The sequence below is a fragment of the Heterocephalus glaber genome, unplaced genomic scaffold (assembly GCF_053883595.1).
Source record: "Heterocephalus glaber isolate CG9 unplaced genomic scaffold, H.glaber_assembly_v1.0 deba00001457, whole genome shotgun sequence".
In the NCBI taxonomy this organism is placed as follows: domain Eukaryota; kingdom Metazoa; phylum Chordata; class Mammalia; order Rodentia; family Bathyergidae; genus Heterocephalus; species Heterocephalus glaber.
In genome coordinates this window covers 36,049,692-36,070,353 of record NW_028258305.1, presented here as the reverse complement: position 1 = coordinate 36,070,353, position 20,662 = coordinate 36,049,692, and the positions used below count along the sequence as shown (strand labels likewise).

At 39.6% G+C, this 20,662-nt stretch overlaps 1 protein-coding gene and 1 pseudogene across 3 annotated transcripts in view; both read left to right on the top strand.

Moving 5' to 3' along the window:
• The first annotated feature begins 251 nt into the window (after positions 1–251).
• The window catches only part of Yipf4 (Yip1 domain family member 4), a 36,211-nt gene continuing 15,800 nt past the window's right edge, over positions 252–20,662 (top strand). The window contains exons 1-4 of one of the 3 annotated variants that reach the window (XM_004839271.3): positions 252–610; positions 13,908–14,061; positions 15,767–15,938; positions 20,196–20,273. In XM_004839271.3, the coding sequence (XP_004839328.1) occupies positions 511–610; positions 13,908–14,061; positions 15,767–15,938; positions 20,196–20,273 (504 nt within the window). In that variant the 5' untranslated portion in view covers positions 252–510. The remainder of the gene's footprint in view (positions 611–13,907; positions 14,062–15,766; positions 15,939–20,195; positions 20,274–20,662) is intronic. The other 2 variants (XM_087216488.1, XM_004839272.3) reach the window with 2 other exon arrangements.
• LOC106008878 (sodium-dependent phosphate transporter 1 pseudogene) lies at positions 7,767–9,449 on the top strand (annotated as a pseudogene).

Sequence of the window (20,662 nt, the reverse complement as noted above, 5' to 3'; positions counted from 1 at the left end):
GGCTGAACTCTAGAAACATACCTAGTCCTAAAATTCTTTAACCCACCCAGCTTTCAGAAATGGAGGAAAAGTATAAAGAAGAAAAGCTGGAAGGGACGGGATCTAAAGAGAAGAAAAACAGCCAAAGGTGGTCCAGAGGGACGCCTGAGTGAACTTCCGGTCCTGGAGAACTTCCGGAATCAACAACAGAAAGACCCAATCAGAACCTTTCTCCAGGACCCAATGGGAGAGTACATTACAAAGAGCCAATCAGCGCGGCGCTGTCACTGTTATGGTCCTGTCAGGGCGCCGGCATCGTGGTGCTTGGGCGGTCGCCACCAAGAGTTCTGTATGTTGGTGAGGCCATCGTGGGGGTACTGTCTGCTGCGCTCCTCTCGGGCCTCGCCCCTAGCCTGCACCTCAGAATCGCGGGCCGTAGCGTAGCGCGACCTTGCGGATCGGTGCCGCAGCCGCCTTGGGGCCTGGGCCCAACTGCAGCCTCCACTGCAGCGAGCCGGGAGGGGCGGTGAAATGCAGCCCCCTGGCCCGCCCCCGGCCTTTGCCCCCACTAACGGGGACTTCACCTTTGTGTCCTCGGCCGAAGCGGACGGTGAGCAGGAGCCGCTGCGCGGTGGGTCCTCTGCGGGGGCTTTGTGGGGCCCGGGCGGTGGTGGCGGGGCGGAGACTCCAGCCCTCGGCCTTCTGGGCCTCCGAGTGGCCGGGGGAGGTCGGGGCCGCTGGGGCCGCTGTCTTCCGAAAGCTCCAGTGACTCGGCAGCTCCTGGCTTTCCCCACCCAGCCTGGGAGCAGGGCTTTCTGGCTGGCTTATTCACCGCAGGGGGACACAGGGAACCCTGAGGTTTTATTTCTGCGATTTCTCGCAGTTTCTCAGAAAAAAGGCAGATTGGCCATGGGAGGTATCCAAGAATAAGAACAAGAAAGTAGTCATGTGTTTCTGTTAATCAATAGAAAAATCTTTGCAGGGATTAGATTTGCCGCTGTAAATACAAACTTCAAGGAATTCGTGGTTTTTATTGAATTTGATTGCTTGGATCCCGGTTTTTGTTTCACTTGATACTGTTTGACCTCGGCATTCAGAAAGGTTAACCCAGGTACATTGGAAACTTAGCATAATTTACACAGTTATCTTTTTTTTTTTTTGGTGCCGGGGATCGAACTCGGGACCTTGTTTCGGGACCTTGCTCTTGTACGGCAGGCGACGAAACCACTGAGCTAAATCCCCGGCCTCCGCATAATTTAACTAAATGTCCTAATTTGCTAAGTTGCCCAGCTTTTACACATTGCTTACTACTGCTTTGAGGAAGCCGTTGTGCTGGGGAGGTTTTTCTGCAGCACAGGAAAATGTTTTTCTCCTTTGTCCCATTTCCATACTCAATTCTTTTTTACCCTGAATCTTTACTAGTCATTTTCAATTATATTTTTGTATACTTTACAGTGACCAGACCTACTGTCGGATATGAAAATGTAGATTAGTTTAGGTAGAAATTTCGGGCTAGAGAAGACTGTAGATTTTTCTCAGAGATACGATTTCGTAGTGCAATGAGTATAGCTTGTTTTCCCTTGTTTTGTTTCCCTTATTTTGCTGTTTGAGTGGTATTTTTTTTTAACGATAATGATTATGGTTTTAAAAGTAAAATAAACAGCTGACAGACTGTAATCCCAGCACTTTGGGAAGCTGAAACTGAGGCAGGAGGATCAAAATCAAAAGTTCAACCTCAGCCTGAGCAACTTAGTGACTTGTGGAGACCCTGTCCCAAAATAGGGGAACAAAAGGGGGGGTGGGATGGAGGGGCTGGGGATGTAGCCCGGTGCAAATGTCCTAGGTTTAATCCCCAGTAAGGCAATTAAAAATTTTCAGGCAGGGTCTTACTATGTAGTTCAGGCTGGTGTTGAACTGTGTAGCCCAGGCTGGCCTGAAACTCAAAGCAATCCTCCTGCCTCAGCCTCCTGAATGCTGGGATTATAAGGCATGTCTTACCACGCCTGGCTACTTTTTAAAAATTTTTTGGTGGGCCGGGGATTTAGCTCAGTGGTTTCGCTGCCTGCTGCGCAAGCGCAAGGACCCAAGTTCGATCCCCAGTACCAAAAAAAAAGAACTAATCTTCTGCCTCCTTATATTTCTTTCTACTAAACCATGATGTCTTTTTCTTGTATTTTATACATTGAGTAGTACATCTGAAGTATAAAGTGTCCTAAGTTTGCAACCTGGCTTTCTGGCTTTACCAGTTATCTCTATCATCTTGGCCAAGTTGCTTATCCTCTCTTAACCTCAGTTTTCTCATCTACAAATGGACTAATAATACCCAAGTGCTCAAATACTTTGCACATGTAAAACACTTAATACTATATTTGGCAGAGTTAAGTGCTCTGCATATATAAGTAATGATGCTGCTACTTGGGTCCCAGTATTACCTGTCCCCAGACTTATTTTTTATTGTTTCCTAATATGAAAATTTTATGCTACAATTCCAGTTCTTTATTCTAGTTCCTATGTATGTCACATAAATTCTTGCTTTTCTCCTTTTTATGCTGTTCTCTAACCATAAATCTTTTCAGTTTATTCCTTTCTAAATTCTGACCAAGTCTCTTGTTCTATTTTTGGTACCTGGGATCAAACTTGGGTCCTTGCATGCAACAGGCGGCGAAACCACTAAGCTAAATCCCTGGCCCATGTCTCTTGTTCTTAATGGTTCCTATCATTACTGTTTGTCCACATATATCTTTTTTTCCTAAAATACATTAAGTGTTTTGTCACCACATCCTACTCTTCATACTTTGCCTTTCTCTTTACATCAAGTTAAAACTTGACTGAACTCAAATGCTTCTTTGGTAAAACTTTGCTTAATTGTCCTTCTGAAACAGAGACTTCCTCAATGTTTTCTGTATACCAGAACTTACCACAGAACCTAAAATATATGTATTAAAAAGCAAATTGTGGGTTTGTTGTTGTTGTTTTTTGGGGGGGTACCAGGGATGGAACTCAGGAATTATTTAATTAAATTATTTTTGCTTTTTAAACACCTTATGTGTCCTTTATAGACAGGAGTATAAAAGTACATTTTAAAAGCTGGGTGTGGTGGTGCACACCTGAATTCCCAGCACTTTGGAGGCTGAGACAGGAGAATTGCCATGAGTTTGAGGCCAGCCTGAACTGTATAGCAAGACCCTGTCTCAAAAACAACAATACACTTAGCACATTTTAAAAGAATAAAACTTATTGGTGCCAGGGATTTAGCTCAGTGGTTCCGGCGCCTGCCTCAAAAGTGCAAGGACCCGAGTTCTATCACCAGTACCAAAAAAAAAAAAAAAAGAATAAAACTTATTGGGTTTGTAGCCACAGAGACTTAAGCGAAATACCCAATTCTTTTTTTTTTTTTTTTTGGTACCAGGGATTGAACTCGGGACCTTGTGCTTGCAAGGCAGGTGGTGGAACCACTGAGCTAAATCCCCAGCCCCCCAATTCTTATAGTAGCCATGTGATACTAGGCAATTACATATCTTCTATGAGCTTCCATTTTGTTCCCTATAAAATGAAAAGCACATTTATAAGAATATAGTGAGGATTATTTAAAAAGCAAGATCCTTAGGTACAAGTTAAAAGAACATGAGCTATGGGCTGGAGATGTGATGGTAGAGTGGTAGAGTGATTGCCTAGGATGTACAAGGCTCTGGGTTCAGTCCCCAATAGTGGAGAAAAAAGAGCTATGTGTGAATAAGAAAATAAATGGATGAGTAAGGAACTCCAGATTGAATATTCAGGTCTGTTGTATAAAACTCCATCTAGAGACAGTAATGAAATGCATGTGTAAAACAAGAATGTAATGATAACTTTAAAAAAAATTTTTTTTTCTTAGACTAAAAAGGTGAAAGAGCATCATGTAAGAACTATACAAGTGCAAGCCAGGAGTGGTGGCGCACACTTGTAATCCCTCCCAGCACTTGGGAGGCTGAGGCAGGAAGATTGCCATGAGTTCAAGGTCAGCTTGGACTACATAGCGAGTTCAAGGCCAGCCTGAACTGCATAGTGAGACCCTGTCTCAAAACACAAAACAAACAAAAAAAAGTACTATGCAGGTGCAGTAATTGAAATGGAAGCAGTTTCTGTATCTTACTCTTTCCAGACCTAAAACAGTGCTAATTTAAACTATGAGTTCCTTGGTTTTAGAAGCCCTGCTTTACTGCATCACAGTATCATACCCACTACCTATGGGTATGTGGAGCCCAGCACATCTTAAATGTTTGTGCAGTGAATGAATGACTACATACTTTTTTATTAAGGCAAAGTTGCTGCTAGAAGTGAAGCCAACACTAATTCAACAGAAATTGAACAAGTAGTTGGGAAGAACATGAACAGAGATAACTAAGCAAGAAAAATGATCTAAGATACCCAGTAAACCATCTTGATTTTTTCCTCAGTACTTGGGATTGAACCCAGAGAGCCTTCACACTGAGCTATATCCCCAGCCCTTTGTTATTTTTTATTTTGAGACAGGGTCTTACTAAGTTGCTGAGGTGCCCATTCTGTGCTCCTATTTGTGATTCTCCTGCCCCAGTCTCTCAGAGTGCTGGGCTTACAGGTGTGTGCCACTCAGCTGTCACCGCTTTTATTCCCATTTCTCCTGCCTCTTTTGGGATATTTCTCTTCTCTGTTTTTCTCTGAAACATTTTCTTTCTCTGTTTTCTTCCATCTCTACTATTACAAATCCCTTCCTAATTGATGTATTTCTTTTTTTTTTTTTTTTTCCTTTGGTACCAGGGCTCAAACTCAGTACCTTATGCTTGTGAGCCAAGCTCAGCGCCTCTGAGCTAAATCCCCGGCTGATCTATTTCTTAGTTGAAGCTATTACTTCCCTTTTCCTTGTTTTCATAGCCAAAATGTCCTGGTTATTTCCTAATTCCTTAGGATCCCAGAGTCCGTACCAGTACTCTGCTGGATCTGCACATGTTTTCTGTGAAGTATCTTCAACAGTGTTTCCTAAAGCAGAAATGGTTCTCTGATAACAGGAATTTGGTAGATAATGTGCCAAGCAAAGTTAAACCAGTGTCCTTAATGTAGAGTTTTTAGTTCCTTTAATATGCTACTATTAATTCTGAAACTGCAAGTAGGGCTTATGATATGCAAAGTTTTCTAAACTTAGTGGACATCAGAAGCCTTTTATGGAAAATATCTCATAGGATACAGAACCAGAGGGTATGCACAAAGAAACACTTGCTAGAGACAAGGAATATTTTACCTGATAGTATGCTCTTAATTTTTCCCCATCTCATCTTCCATAATCTTTGGAAACAAACTGCTTAACATACGCTTGGTAAGCAAGATTTTCTCAGGACCTTCAGCTTGCAAGGCAGGTGAAGATGCCACTGAGCCAAACCTCCAGCCCTTAAGATTTCCTTTTTTTGGTACTGGAGAGTGAACTCAGGACCTTGCGCTTGCTAGGCAGGCGGTGGAACCACTGAGCTAAATCTCCAGCCCAAGATTTACCTTTTTTAAAACATGCTTTGTTTTCATAAATTTTGAAGCCCACAATGCATTATACAGATGTACAAATGTGATAAAGTTGTATAAAAATACATGCATGAGGGCCAGGGATTTAGCTCAGCGGCTTCACTGCCTGCTGCGCAAATGCAAGCACCAGAGTTCAATCCCTGGTCAAAAACAAAAAACAAAAAACAAAAAAACATGCATGAGTACATGTAAAACTGGTGAAATCTGTGCCAGGGATTTAGCTCAGTGGCACCTCGCCTGCCTCCTGAGTGCAAGGTCCTGAGTTCCATCCCTGGTACCAAAAAAACCCCACAAAAAACAAAAAATGTTGAAATCTGAGTAAGGTCTTTGGATGGCACCAGTGTCAATGTCCTTGTTTTGATAGTTAAATGAGGTGGTACCATTGGGAAACTGGATGCAGGCTACATAGGACCTCTCTATACTGTTTTGCAACTTCTTGTGAATTTGTAGTTTTTCAAAATAAATACATCAGAAGGCAACCCAAAAAAAGTCTGTTAAATAACTATCCTGAAATAGGATTTAATTTTTCTAACGGTAGGCTCAGAACGTTTAATTTACTTTTAATATATAATATGAAAATTTACTGATAGTGTTAATGAAAATACTACAACTATAAGCCAGACGAATATAAACAGAAACATAACTGAAGACTAGGCACAGTGGTACATCCCTGTAATACCAGGCACTCAAACAAACAAAAAGAAGGAAAAAATGGAAACAAAGCTTTTGTAAATAAGGAAGGGAAGAGGGGGCAAAGAGAGTGGAGAGGGATAGGGAAAAAAAGGCAAGATATATCATGTACAGGCACAAATTCCCCATGATGGATGTTATTATGTATATCTAAAATGTACCAATAAAATTAAAATTAAAAAATTAATAAATGAAATAAAATACCAGGCACACAGGAGGCTGAGGCAGGAGAATTGCAAGTTCAAGGCCAGCCTAGGCAACTTAGCAAGACCTTGCCTCACAATAAAGTAAAAAGGGTAGGGATGTGGTTCAGTGCTCCCTGGGTTCAGTTCCCAGTACCAAAAGCAAAGCAAAACGAAGTAGGATACAACTTTATACAAGCCTTTGAAAATACATATTTAAGATTGAGCTCTAATGGTTCTAGCAGTTATAAAATTTTCATGTATTACTTGCTTAATTTCTTTCATAGGCCTACAATGCATTAAAATGTTATCTTGGGCCGGGGATTTAGCTCAGTGGTTTTGCTGCCTGCTGCACAAGCGCAAGGACCTGAGTTCAATCCCCGGTACCAAAAAAAAGAAAAAAAACTTAATTAAATTTGCTTCCTCAGAGCAAAATGAACTTATTTTTCTTTTTGCTACACAAATACTCAATTCTGGGTTAGACTTAAAGCACACATGAATTTCATTTTCAATTGAAATGATATTTATCCTTGCTCTTTTTCCTTAAGTAAAAGCTACCTGCGGGGGACAGGGCCGGCTGGCGCAGTGGACACGGCGGAGTGCAGAAGTGCCCCCCCCCCCCGCGCTGCTATTTTTATTTTTTCCCTCCTCGCTCCCCAGGGTGAACTTGCATCCTTTCTGTAATCCGCCATGGAATTCTGCTTCGTGCTTCTAGCCCTCCAGAGCCAAAGACACCCCAGACAACAGACGCCCATACACAGTGTATAACAGTAACTCCCCAGCTCGGTTTCTGTGCTGTAGTTTACAGTATTTAATTTTATATATATTGTTATTATAACATTTTTGATACCTCGTATTTCTGTTTACACATCTTGAAAGCCGCTCAGTAATTCTCTCATTAATTAAAAAAAACCCACTACTCTAGAGAATGACTGCTACTACTGCTGCTGCTTTTGGTCCATTATAGATGCTCATCTTGGGCTTCATCATTGCATTTATCTTGGCATTCTCTGTGGGAGCCAATGATGTAGCAAATTCGTTTGGTACAGGTGTGGGCTCGGGTGTAGTGACCCTGAAGCAGGCCTGCATCCTAGCTAGCTTCTTTGAAACTGTGGGGTCTGTCTTACTGAGGGCCAAAGTGAGCGAAACCATCTGGCAGGGCTTAATTGATGTGGAGATGTACAATTCCACCCAAGAGCTGATGGCAGGTTCAGTCAATCCTATGTTTGGTTCTGTGGTGTGGCAGGTAGAGGCTTCATTTTTGAAGCTCCCCATTTCTGGGACCCATTGTATTGTTGGTGCAACCATTGGTTTCTCCCTTGTGGCCAAGGGCCAGGAGGGTGTCAAGTGATCTAAACTTATAAAAATTGTGATGCCTTGGTTCGTCTCTCCACTGCTTTCTGGTATTATGTCTGGAGTTTTATTCTTCTTTGTTCGTGCATTCATCCTCCATAAGGCAGACCTGGTTCCTAATGGTTTGTGAGCTTTGCCAGTTTTTTATGCCTGCACAATTGGAATAAATCTTGTTTCCATCATGTATACTGGAGCACCGTTGCTAGACTTTAACAAACTTCCTCTGTGGGGTACCATCCTCATCTCGGTGGGATGTGCAGTTTTCTGTGCCCTTTTCGTGTGGTTCTTTGTATGTCCCAGGATGAAGAGAAAAATCAAACGAGAAATAAAATCTAGTCCTTCTGAAAGCCCCTTAATGGAGAAAAAGAATAGGTTGAAAGAAGACCATGAAGAAACAAAGTTGTTTCTCAGTGATACTGAAAGCCGGGTTCCTGTATCTGAGGTAGGATCTGCCAATGTCCTCCTTTGGGCTGTGGTGGAGGAGAGAACAGTATCTTTCAAACTCGGAGACCTGGAGGAAGCTCCAGAGCGAGAGAGGCTTCCCAGAGTAGACCTGAAGGAGGAGACCAGTGTAGCTAGCACCATAAACGGTGCAGTGGAGTTGCCTGATGGGAACCTTGTTCAGTTCAGTCAAGCTGTCAGCAATCAAACTCAAGTGGACATTATCAGTATCACACAGTGCATAAAGATTCTGGCTTGTACAAAGAGCTGCTCCATAAGTTATATCTGGCCAAGGTGGGAGACTGCATGGGAGACTCAGGTGACAAGCCCTTGAGGTGCAATAATAGCTATACTTCCTACACCATGGCAATTTGTGGCATACCTCTGGATTCATTCCGTGTCAAAGAAGGAGAACAGAAGGGTGAAGAAATGGAGAAGCTGACCTGGCCCAGTGCAGACACCAAGAAGCGAATTCGAATGGATAGTTACACCAGTTACTGCAATGCTGTGTCTGACCTTCACTCTGTGTCTGAGATGGACATGAGTGTCAAGGCCGAGATGGGTCTGGGTGACAGAAAAGGAAGTAGTGGTTCTTTGGAAGAATGGTATGACCAGGATAAGCCTGAAGTTTCGCTCCTCTTCCAGGTCCTGCAGATCCTTACAGCCTGCTTTGGGTCTTTCGCCCATGGTGGCAATGACGTTAGCAATGCCATCGGACCTCTGGTTGCTTTGTATCTCGTTTATCAGACTGGGGATGTTTCTTCAAAAGAGGCAACACCAATATGGCTTCTACTCTATGGTGGTGTTGACGTCTGTGTTGGGCTGTGGGTTTGGGGAAGGAGAGTTATCCAGACCATGGGCAAAGATCTGACCCCAATCACACCCTCAAGTGGCTTCAGTATTGAACTGGCATCTGCCTCACTGTGGTAATTGCATCAAATATTGGCCTTCCCATCAGTACAATACATTGTAAAGTGGACTCTGTTGTATCTGTTGGCTGAGTCCGATCTAAGAAGGCTGTTGACTGGCGACTGTTTCGCAACATTTTTATGGCCTGGTTTGTCACAGTCCCCATTTCTGGCATTATCAGTGCTGGTATCAAGGCAGTCTTCAAATATCTTACTTGAGAGTATAAATGTGAGATGTAAATTTGTGTCAATGTTTGGACCACCTTACACATTCCTGCTCCCTTGAAGAATGATTACAGTGTTACCGAAGACCTGACAAGTCTTGAAAAAGTCTTTGAAAGTTTGGGAGCTGTGGAAAGGAAGTGTTACTTTATGCTGTAATCGCTTTTGTGCTAAATGTGACTTGTCTCAAAATTAGCTATGTAAAATAGCCAGGTTTCCACTGGTTCCTCCTGAAGTCCCCTTTCTTTCTGGGCTTTGAATTCCTGTACATATTTCTCTACTTTTTGTATCAGGCTTCAATTCCATTATTTTGTTTGGTTCGGTTTTTTTTTTTGTTTTGGTACCAGGGATCGAACTCGGGACCTTGCACTTGCAAGGCAGGCACCGTGACCACTGAGCTACATCCCCGGCCCTCCATTATGTTTTAATGTCTCTGAAGATAATTGTGTGTGTATGTATGTGCGTGTTTCTTTTCTTTTTTCTTTTTTTAAAACAATCATGCAGAGCCAGTTGATGGAGTGTACTCTGCTTTGTTGGTTTCACCAGCTTTTGCCCTAACATGTACAGGGATTTAAAAACAAAACTTGTGACTGAAGCTTCCCTTGTAGTCTCCTATAGAAATAGAATCATTGGCACTCTGCCATCCTGTCAGTTGTGGCAGGTTCTATTGGCATATGTGGGAACTTCTTAGAGGGATGAGGTTTTTTGAACACAGTGAAAATTTAAGTTACTAGTAACTTCTTTGCAAGCAGTTCATTGACTGTTGTGAAGAAGTAGGGAGAAAAAGCCTTTTGGCAATCTTCATAATTTCTTTAAGATTTCTGGCAATGTGGGATGGATGAATGAAGTGGAATATGAACTTTGGGCAAGTTAAATGGGACAGCCTTCCATGTTCATCTGTCTACCTCTTAACTGAATAAAAAAAGCCTACAGTTTAAAAAAAAAAAGTTGACACATACCAACAATAAGTTCATTGTTCATTACACCGTATTACTCTTTCACAGAAATCAAGAATTTATCTAGGGACACATCAGTAAATGTACTGACAAAAGTTCTTCTTGCTTCAAAATTTAGTTTTCAACTGGGTGTGTTGGTTCATGACTATAGTCCCAGCACTCAGGAGCCTGAGGCAACAGGATCACCTTGAGGCCAACCTGGGCTACTTAGTGAGTTCAAGGCCACCCTGCACTAACTAATGAGACCTTGTCTCAAGAAAAATTTTCTTTTTTAGTTCTCACCCTGAGTAGAATATTCAAAGTATCCCTTACTCAGTTCTATATTTGGGGTGGACAGAGGGAAATTACTGCTAAATTTTGTCTTGGAGTTTTTCCAAAGATGGCTTTTAATAAGACTTGAAACTTAAGTATTTTTCCTTACTCTAAGACCAAACAGTGGTGGAAACTTTATTGTTGTGGTGGTGGTACCAGGGATTGAACCCTAGGGCCTTATGCTTGCTAGGCAAGGGCTGTACTACTGAACTGCATCCCCAACCCTTTATTTTAATTTTTAAATTTATTTATTTATTTATTTATTTATTTTTGTGGTTCTGTGGAGTCAAACTTAGGAACCTCTACCACTGAGCTATATCCCCAGCTCTTTTACTTTTATTTGTTAATTTTGAGATAAGTTCTTGTTAAATTGCCCAGGCTGGCCTCCCAATTTGTGATTCTCCTTCCTTACCGTCTCCGGTACCTGGGATTAGAGCAGCTGGGGTTATAGGCATGCACCACTGCACCCAACTAGCAGTGAAAATACTTTTTATGATTTTTTGCCGTAAATTTTTTCAAATAGTGCTTCCTTTTAAATCCACTTACATTTATGTATTATCTTTACATTGTTTTTATTTTAAAATGGCAGTAATACATATAGTATAGTAAGAAGGAATTTTTTTTTTTTGGTACTGAGGATCAAACTTGGGGCTTTGTGCTTTTGAGGCAGGCAGTGGAACCACTGAGCTAAATCCCCAGCCCAAGAAGGAATTTTTTTAAGATTTTTTTTTTTTTTTTGAGACAGGGTCTCTGTGTAGTTCAAGCTGGCCGTACAGCTTGAATTCAGCTGGGATTGCAGGTGTGTGCCACCATGCCAGGCTCAAGGTGCCCTTTTGAAGTTCTAGTATTCATCCTAGTTACAAAGTGCTAAACATGTACAATTCCTTAGCACAACATTCCTTAGTACTACAATTTGTAATATCATTTTTAAAAACTTACATTGAGGGCTTTAGCACTTATTGGAGAACAAGAAACAAAGTCCTTTCTAACCTCATAGTTGTAAAAACCTCTGATGTCACTGCAGTGATTTCCTGATCTAAACCTTCTTGGTAAATCAGGCAAAAGTACTCTTTGTACCTATTGGAATTGGAATTTTAGTTATATTCCACCTTTTTCAATATCAATTTAGAAATACAAGATTTAGATTATAACAGAGAAGCAGAAAGTAATTTTGTTTTTGTTTTTTGCATACACCCACCCCTGTTGGGGCTGGGTGTTTTTTTTTTTGGTACTGGGGATTGAACCTTGCGCTTGCAAGACAGGTGTGGCACCGCTGAGCTAAATCCCCGGGCCTTTTGTTTTTTGAGACAGGGTCTCACTATGTGGTTCAGGCTGGGCTTGAACTCACTATGTAGCCCAAGCTGGTGTGGAACTCATGGCGATCCTCCTGCATCAGCCTTCTAAGTGCTAGGATCATAGGAGCGCACCATGATGCCCTGCTTAGAAGGTAATTTTTTTTTTTTTTTTTTTTTGTGCTGGGGATCGAACTTGGGACCTTGCACTTGCAAGGCAGGCGCCAGAACCACTGAGCTAAATCCTTGGCTCTAGAAGGTAATTTTGAAGGGATATTTTAACTAAAGTTTCTGACAGCATCAGTGGGGACTACTTTTAAACTTCAGGTAGAGAAGGATGGTAGTTTCAAAAGTACACTGCTTGCATTTTGTTTACTTGAGTAAACTTCTAATAAACTTTTAGGGGCCCAACCATGTAGCTTAGTGGTGGAGAGTTTGCTTAGCATGTTTGTAAAGCCCTGGGTTTAATCCTCCAGTTTGACCAAAGGGTGTGGGAGAAGAGCCATGTCTATCCTGGAAGGAACTTTATGGAGCCCAGAAGATAAATGATTTGTGTCTAACTTAATAGTTAAGCTGATGTGAACTTTTGTTGTTACAGTTAATTGCAGGAGTTGTCACAAGTAGATCAGGAAGTGACTCATAATTGAACCGCTCATTGAAGCTTAAGCCAAAATTTTAATGTCAGTTCTCAAGAGCCATGCCAGGATTTAAAATGCTGTTCAGGTTGAGCTCTTTGTACTGTATATAAAAAACCTAGCTTTTGTTTTGTTTTAAGGAAGCCAACTTTAGTATTGGTTAGAGATGATCTCTAGAGGGGGATTTGTGTTAAAGGTTCACTGTCGCTAAAATCATTTTTCTAAGGTAAAGTGCCAGTCATGTGACGAGTTAACAACATTGACATTTGTTTACTAGTGCATATTGTCTGGTCCTACAAATGTGGTTTTTTTCTTTTTAATTCCTGCATGACTTGAAGCAAATCTTTATTTCCTATTCATGAATATTTGTAACCTGTAAGATGCTATAGACTATGGATGGGTTTTTGTTTTTTTTTTTGAGACAGGGTCTCCATATGTAGTTCAGACTGACCTTGAACTCATTGTGTATCCCAGGCTGGCTTCAGACTCATAGCATTCCTTCTGCTTCAGCCTCCTGAGGGCTGGGTTTACAGGCATGCGCCACCATGCCCAGCTGGGATTTATTTTTGAATATGAATAACTCATAAAGGCTTCAACTTCTATTAGAGCTGACCTAAAAAGCCACACAAGTATTCACAACCTTTTATTTTTGTCAAAACTAAAGATGAATAGTGTAATTATGTAAAGAGTTTGTTTAAATAGCAGGGAACTCATCAGATTTATCCAGAACTAAGCATTAATATATGAATCACTTAGCATATGTGATGTCAGTGAAAGAATATTTGAATAAATACATGAAAAACCTAAGAAATTTTTTCTTAAGCAAATAAATTATATCTAATGGTTTATATATATATGGATATGATTCCTCATAAAAGGATTTATATCATTTGTTCTGATACACATAATCTATACAGTAATGAACATCCAAAATGATATCAAATAATGTATTTTTACATATCTCCTATTTAATTTTTTCCCAGTTTTTAAACTTTTATTGCAATTCATGTACATTTGTTATTGTAATTGTTTACATTTTTATTTTTATTAGTATATATTTACAGTATGTAATGATTACATTCATTATGGGAAGTTGGTACATGTTCATACCACATCTTAATTCCTTTTACGTCCTCTTCCCTACCCCTCCCTCCTTCCATTTTAATTTAAAAGTTACTTTTGTAAGTCTAGCTTCTAGCTAATTAGCTATAAAACCTTTCGTCTTTTCACCTTTCATCTTTCGTTTTTTTCTTATAAAGTAAAAAATGGTATGTCTATCAACTATAAAATTTGAAGATTGTATATAGTAGCAAATACCCAAATGATGATATTTTAACTGAGTATGTGTTCACTTTGGTTAAAATTCACACATTTTACCTTGGTTTACAATTTTGTTCTGTTTTCTCCTAAGATCTCAGTGGATCTATAGCATCCCCAGATGTCAAATTAAACCTTGGTGGAGATTTTGTCAAAGAATCTACAGCTACTACATTTCTGAGACAAAGAGGTTATGGTTGGCTTTTGGAAGTTGAAGATGATGATCCTGAAGATCACAAGCCACTCTTGTATGTAAAAATAATATGTATTTTTGGTTTTAAGAGATAGTCTGTGGGCTATTTATATTCTTTCATATAATTTAATGACAGATGTGGAAAATCTTAACCTTTTTGGTCAAAGGCTATAGCAATTTTCATTTTTACTATGTAAAAAACTAAAACAATGAAATTTTTTTATGTTACATGGCCAAAAGTAAAGGAATGGCAGTTTTATATTGTACACACACACACACACACACACACACACACACACACGAATATACTCCAAACTTCTGACTTGGGTGTATCTGATATCTCAAGTAATCATGCAGTCTAAAATAAAAACAGGGCTTTTGGTTGCTTGTTGTTTAAATTCAGGTTTAAAACTAAGATTTCTAAAAAGATTTCCAAAACATCTTATATAGAAAAGTCCACAGCTGCCTTCGGTACTTACACTATAGGAAGACCTGTACTTTCTCCATAATTGTTGAAGTTGTTGAATTTTGTAATTTTCAACTGGAGAAAAAAGTAAATTAACAATTTTGGAAAGAAGAACCAACTTATAGCTTTGTAAAACTGAGGCATTCCTAGGTTTTTCTTTGTAGTAATTATTGGTGAATTAAAAACCGAACATTTGGGCCAGGGATGTAGCTCAGAAGCACAGCACCTGCCTGGCAAGCGCAAGGTCCTGAGTTCAATCCCTGGTATCAAAAACAAAACAAAACAAAAAAACCCTGAAACGTTTTTCTTAATGTTAATATACTGTATTTCATCAAGTCTAAGATGCTATAAATTGTAAGATGAAGTTATTATAAATATTAATTAAAAAGTACCTAAAACAGCATAAATCTGAGACATCAAAGAGATCTCTTGTTAATGTGAGGATGGGTAAGAAATAATCTACCACATAGAAAAGACAGCAGTGAAGTTTGCATCAGTTTGACATAGGGTGGAATGTTGATAGAAAAAAATTTCCCTGAGAATATAAACCCCACACTAGTTCTAAAGGTTTACAGTCTGAATTAGCAGAATGGTTCCAAAGTCCCAAGCAGACAGTTTAATTTACAGTTGTGTTAAATAGATCGTGCCTCCAGGAGACTGGCAAAAGGAAAGTCAGCTCTTGGAAGCACTTGGCTTCTCTCCAAGCTAACAGCAATTGTAAGACATCTGCAACTGTGATGTATCCCAGCTTTAGAGATACCGAAATACCAAAACATCTCTAAAGTTGAGATAATTCACCTTGGACTCAGAATTTTGATACTTCAAATGCAAATATTTTGTTAACCTGTGGATATCATACTGTTGTTATTTAAACTTAAAAACTTTTTCATGCCAGTTGTGGTGGCACACACCTATAATCCCATCTGTCGAGAGGCTGAGGCGGGAACATCACCACAAGTTTGAGGCCACCCTGGGCTACATAGTGAGTTCAAGGCCAGCCTGAACTACATAGCAAGATGCTGTCTCAAAAAATAAATACATATACATACATACATATTTATTATGGGGGTTAGGGTGGGAAGTTGTGACAGGGTCTCACAATGTATCCCATGCTGACTTCAGACTCACTGTGTAGCCGAAACTGGCCTAATTCATGAATATCCTGCCTCAACCTCCTGTGTGCTGGGATTGTCAGCATGTACCACCACGCCCAACTTAAACTTTTCTTAAATTCTTTTATAACTTTCATAGTATTCAGAATTGTGCACTTTTGAGAATTTTTTTTTAATTATAGGGAAGAATTGGATATCGATCTAAAGGATATTTACTACAAAATCCGATGTGTTTTGATGCCAATGCCATCACTTGGTTTTAATAGACAAGTAGTGAGAGACAATCCTGACTTTTGGGGTCCTCTGGCTGTTGTTCTTTTCTTTTCTATGATATCACTATATGGACAATTTAGGGTAAGTATATCTTATTTTATACAAATTCTAAGTCTTTAAGAGCATCATATATTAACTATAATTATACATTTTTGTGTTTGAGAAGTGCTTTATCTTTGGCCATTTATATTAGTCACTTTTTATTTCTTGATAAAGTATGCCATATAAAAGAAAAGGTGTATTTTGTCACGGTTTCAGAGGGTTTAGTCCATAGTCAGCTGGTATATTAATTCATTTTCCCATCACTGGGACATAATGTGGGACACAACTTAAAGAAGGAGAGGTTTATTTTGGCTCATGGTTTCAGAGGTTTCAGTCCATGGTTGGCTGGCTCCAAGGCAGAAATGGCATGGTGAAAGGACCTGGCAGAGGAAAGGTAATGAACCCATGGCACCCAGGAAACAGAGAGAAAGAGACACCCCGCAAAGGCATACTCCAGTGACTCACGTCCTCCAACCAGGCCCCATCTCCTAAAAGCACATTTAGGATAAACCCCCTGTAGAGTATAGCACCCCCATGATCCAGTCACCTTCTGAACACATGAGACTTTGGGGGAACATTTTAGATCTAAACCATAACACCATTATTTCTTACTTGTTCATTCCTAAAACTCTTCTATAGTTAAAAAGGGTGGGGATATGCAATTAAATTACTACTTTGCAAGATTTATCTTGTCATCATTCACATAGAAAATACTAATATTTGTAGTACAGTGGGGATTTTAAATGGATGGGACTGTTCTCAGCTGACTGGCAGCAACCAGTGACCAAAAGAGTTTGCCCTTGCCCTTATGTTTTTCCCAAAGGATGGAATTTAAAATGTAATGTACATAATATATATATTATGCAATATATAATTATGTTCCTATCTTTTATTTTCATTATTATTTTTTTGGTACCAGGGATCAAACTCAGGACCTTACGTTTGCGAGGCAGGTGGCAGAACCACTGAGCTAAATCCCCAGCCCTATTTTTAATTTTTTAAATTAGCAGCTTTTACCCAGTATGGTGGCACATGCCTATAATCACAGCACTGGGGGGTTGAGGCAGAAGGATCACTGAATGCAAGGCCAGCCTATGCTACATAGTGAGTTCAAGGCCAGCCTGAGCTACATAGTGAGACCTTGTCTCAAAAACCTAAGAGGAAAAAAAAAATTTAACAGCTATTTTTCTAAGTTCTATCATCAAACCCAGGGCATTGCGCATGCTAGGCACATGCTCTACCATTAAGCTATGTTGTAGCTTCTAATTCTGTTTTTCTAAATGAACATGATTTTTAATAAATCATGCATGACATAAATTCAGTAAGTTTTTTTGGTTTTGTTTGTTTTGTTGTTGTGTACTGGCTCATCCAACCCAGAGCCTTCACACTGAGCTACATCCCCAGGCATTTTTCATTTTTTGTTTTGAGACAGGATCCCACTAGGATTGCTAAGTTGCTCAGGCTGGGCTTGAATGTCTGATCTTCCTGTCTCAGCCTCTTAAGAGTGCTGGATTACAGGCATGTGCCACTGTACCCAGCTCCAATGTTTTTTATATTATTACTGTTATTTTAATCACTTTGTCCTACTCTCAAGGTCTTTACCATCCAAACACAACACATAGACGCATCACTCATTCCCCACTTAAAGTCTTCAGGGAAACATAACACTTTAGTGACTTGGAAGTGAATTAATTTCTTTTTTTTTTTAATTACTTTTTCTTTTTTGTATTAGAAGTGACTTTCTTGTTGCTATTGTAGCAAGTTGCCACAGCTTATTTGCTTTACACAGCACTGGTGTATTCTTTTACAGTTCTCAAGGTCAGAAGTTCACAATGTGTCCTAAAGGGCTGGGATCAAAATGTCAGTAAGGGTTCCTATGGCAGTTCCGAGGAAGAATCTGTTGCTTGACTCTTTCACTGCCAGAAGCTGCCAGCATTTTTGACTCCTGGATGTATCACTACAGTCCATTTCCATGGTTGCATTGCCTTTTCCTCTACTGTACTCAAATCTTCTGACTTCTTTTAAGGACAGTTGTTAATGGGCCTGGGGATTTGGCTCAGTGGTTCTGCTGCCTGCCTTGCAAGCACAAGGTCCCAAGTTCAATCCCTGGTACCAAAAAAAAGAAACAAACCATTTGCTAAGGATAGTTGTTACTACATTTAGGGTGCATCTGGATAATCCACAGTAATCTCCACATTGCAAAGTTTGTTCGTTTTTTTTGTTTCTTTGGGGGTTTTTTGGTACCGGGGATCGAACTCAGGACGTTGAGCTTGGGAGGCAGGCAGCAGAAGCAAAGTCTTTAATGTATTATTACACTCATGCTATTAATATTTACCCAAATCAGTAACTTATATCATGTATTCTATTGAAGTATTATAAGGACCACTGAAGAAATCGAATGGGGACTCAGGTCTCCTATCTATCTCTTGACCTTCATCGAGAGCATCTCTGGTTTTGTCGGTTTTGCGTAATCATTATGTGAACAAAGGCATCTAAAGCTGAAACCCAAAGGTTACTGTATCTTCATAGAATGTCACTCAGTTTGGGTTGATTTAATGTTTTCTCATGATTGGATTGGGGCTATGCATTTTTGATAAGATTACCACAGAAAGGCCATTGTGCCCTTCTCTATACTAACAGAGCTTGTGATACTGTTATCTTATCATAGTACTGGTGATAATAACCTTGACCACCTGGTTAAGTAATGGGATATGTCTGTCCATTTCCTCCACTGTGAAGTTGCTGTATTTCTCTTTATATACCTTCTGCTGGGCATGGTGATGCATACCTGCAATCCCAGCACTTGGGAGACTGAGGCAGGAGGGTCACGAGTTCAAGGCCAGCCGAACTACCTTGTCTCAAAAAACCGTTTGGAGATATTTTGCAATTATAAAAAATTATACAATTAGGCAATTATACAGAATGTCCTGTTTTTTATTCTTTTGCCTACTGACTTTAGCATCCATTCATGGATCTCACATGCAGCAATTTTAACTATGGTGTTTATTGAATGGTGATTTTCCTGTTTCTTTCATTCATTCCACATTTATTAATTGGTGTTCTCTAGGGAACAGCTATCCTTTTTTCCCCATTATCTGTTCAGCTACTGTATTTATATCAGTATGGGCTCATGAATATTTTATTCTCCAGAATTATCATCATTTATTTTATTGCTCATATTGTTCCATCTCAAGCCATTGCATACTTGTGTTCTTTCAGCATATCCTATCATCTTTTTTTTTTTTTTTTAAGCACTTCCCTGTCCTCTGGCCCCACAAAGTATTCTAGGCTAATCTTATATTTTCCCCACCCTCTTTTTTATTCCACCTCTATCCTAGCTCTTGAAGGGACCATTTTGGCAAGAAATCTTAGTTCCTTTAATTGGGGAGTATTCAGAAACCAAGAGAGGCCGGGGATTTAGCTCAGTGGTTTTGCCGCCTGCTGTGCAAGCGCAAGGACTTGAGTTCGATCCCCGGTACCAAAAAAAAAAGGAAAAAAAAAAAAAGAAACCAAGATCTGAGCAGTTTGTTTTTATTGCTAGTGAGGTGTTACTTCTAGACCGTCCCAAAAGATGGTTTAAATCTATGCATGTATCATTAAACTAAGTCTGAAGAGTTAAAATTATTGAAATGTCTTCCATATTCTATTACTTGGATAAACGCGTAATGTAAATTTTAAAGACTGCTAGAGAAGACTGGCAAGTTGTTTTGGATGTGAATTTCCCTTTTAGGATGGTGAACGTTTTAGAGCAGTAGTGGTGAACCTATTGCATGTGTACCACAGTGGGTTGTTTGTTGTCACTGAAAGCTCTAAAAAGTTCACCATCACTGTTGTAGGGCTTTTAATAATACAAACAGCCCACTGCAGCACATGTGTCCTAAGCTTGCCACCACTGCTGTAAACCAAGGGGTTATTAGTAAACACTTTTTTAAAAACAATTATATGCCTTGAAATTCTGAGCTTTCCTTAAGACAAATAATACTTGCTAAATATTTAATATGATTGCAAAATTGTATTATGTATCATATTCTAAGTTTTGGAAAGATACCTGAGAACTCATATAATGTCTCTATGATGTGGACTCAGGCATCTCAGGCATACCAAACTATTTTAGGTGGCAGAGAATTGAATTTCCAAAAAATTATCGGCTTGGTTTGTGCAAAAATATTAACTGCAGGGCTGGGGATTTAACTCAGTGGTGCTGCCACCTGCCTCACAAGCTCAAGGTCCTGAGTTTGATCTCCGGTACCCCCCCCAAAAAAAAATTAACCACATCAATTTTTTTTTTTCTTTAAGGTTGTCTCATGGATCATAACCATTTGGATATTTGGCTCACTGACAATTTTTTTACTGGCCAGAGTTCTTGGAGGAGAAGTAAGTAGTAAATTTTGAAAGTACTCTTTTTTTTTTTAATGATAGTTTTAACTTTTGATAGTAGATACCATCATTAGGTATACTTATTATAATGGTTTTTTGTCCTCGATTTGCTTTTTAACTTAGATTAGTTCCTTCAGGATGATCAACATATTAGTATTATGTTTACTCAGTAAATATTACAAAGTTTTTTTTGTTTTGTTTTTTTGGAGGGTACCAGGGATCAAACTTGGGACTTTCCACTTGTAAATCAGGCAGTGGAACCACTGAGCTAAATCCCCGGCCCCAATATTACAAAGTTCAAAAGGGAAATATCCCATTCTACTTATCAAATATCAGATCAAGGAAGCATACAGTTTATTTTTTGTAGCAGTTCTCAAGTCACTTCT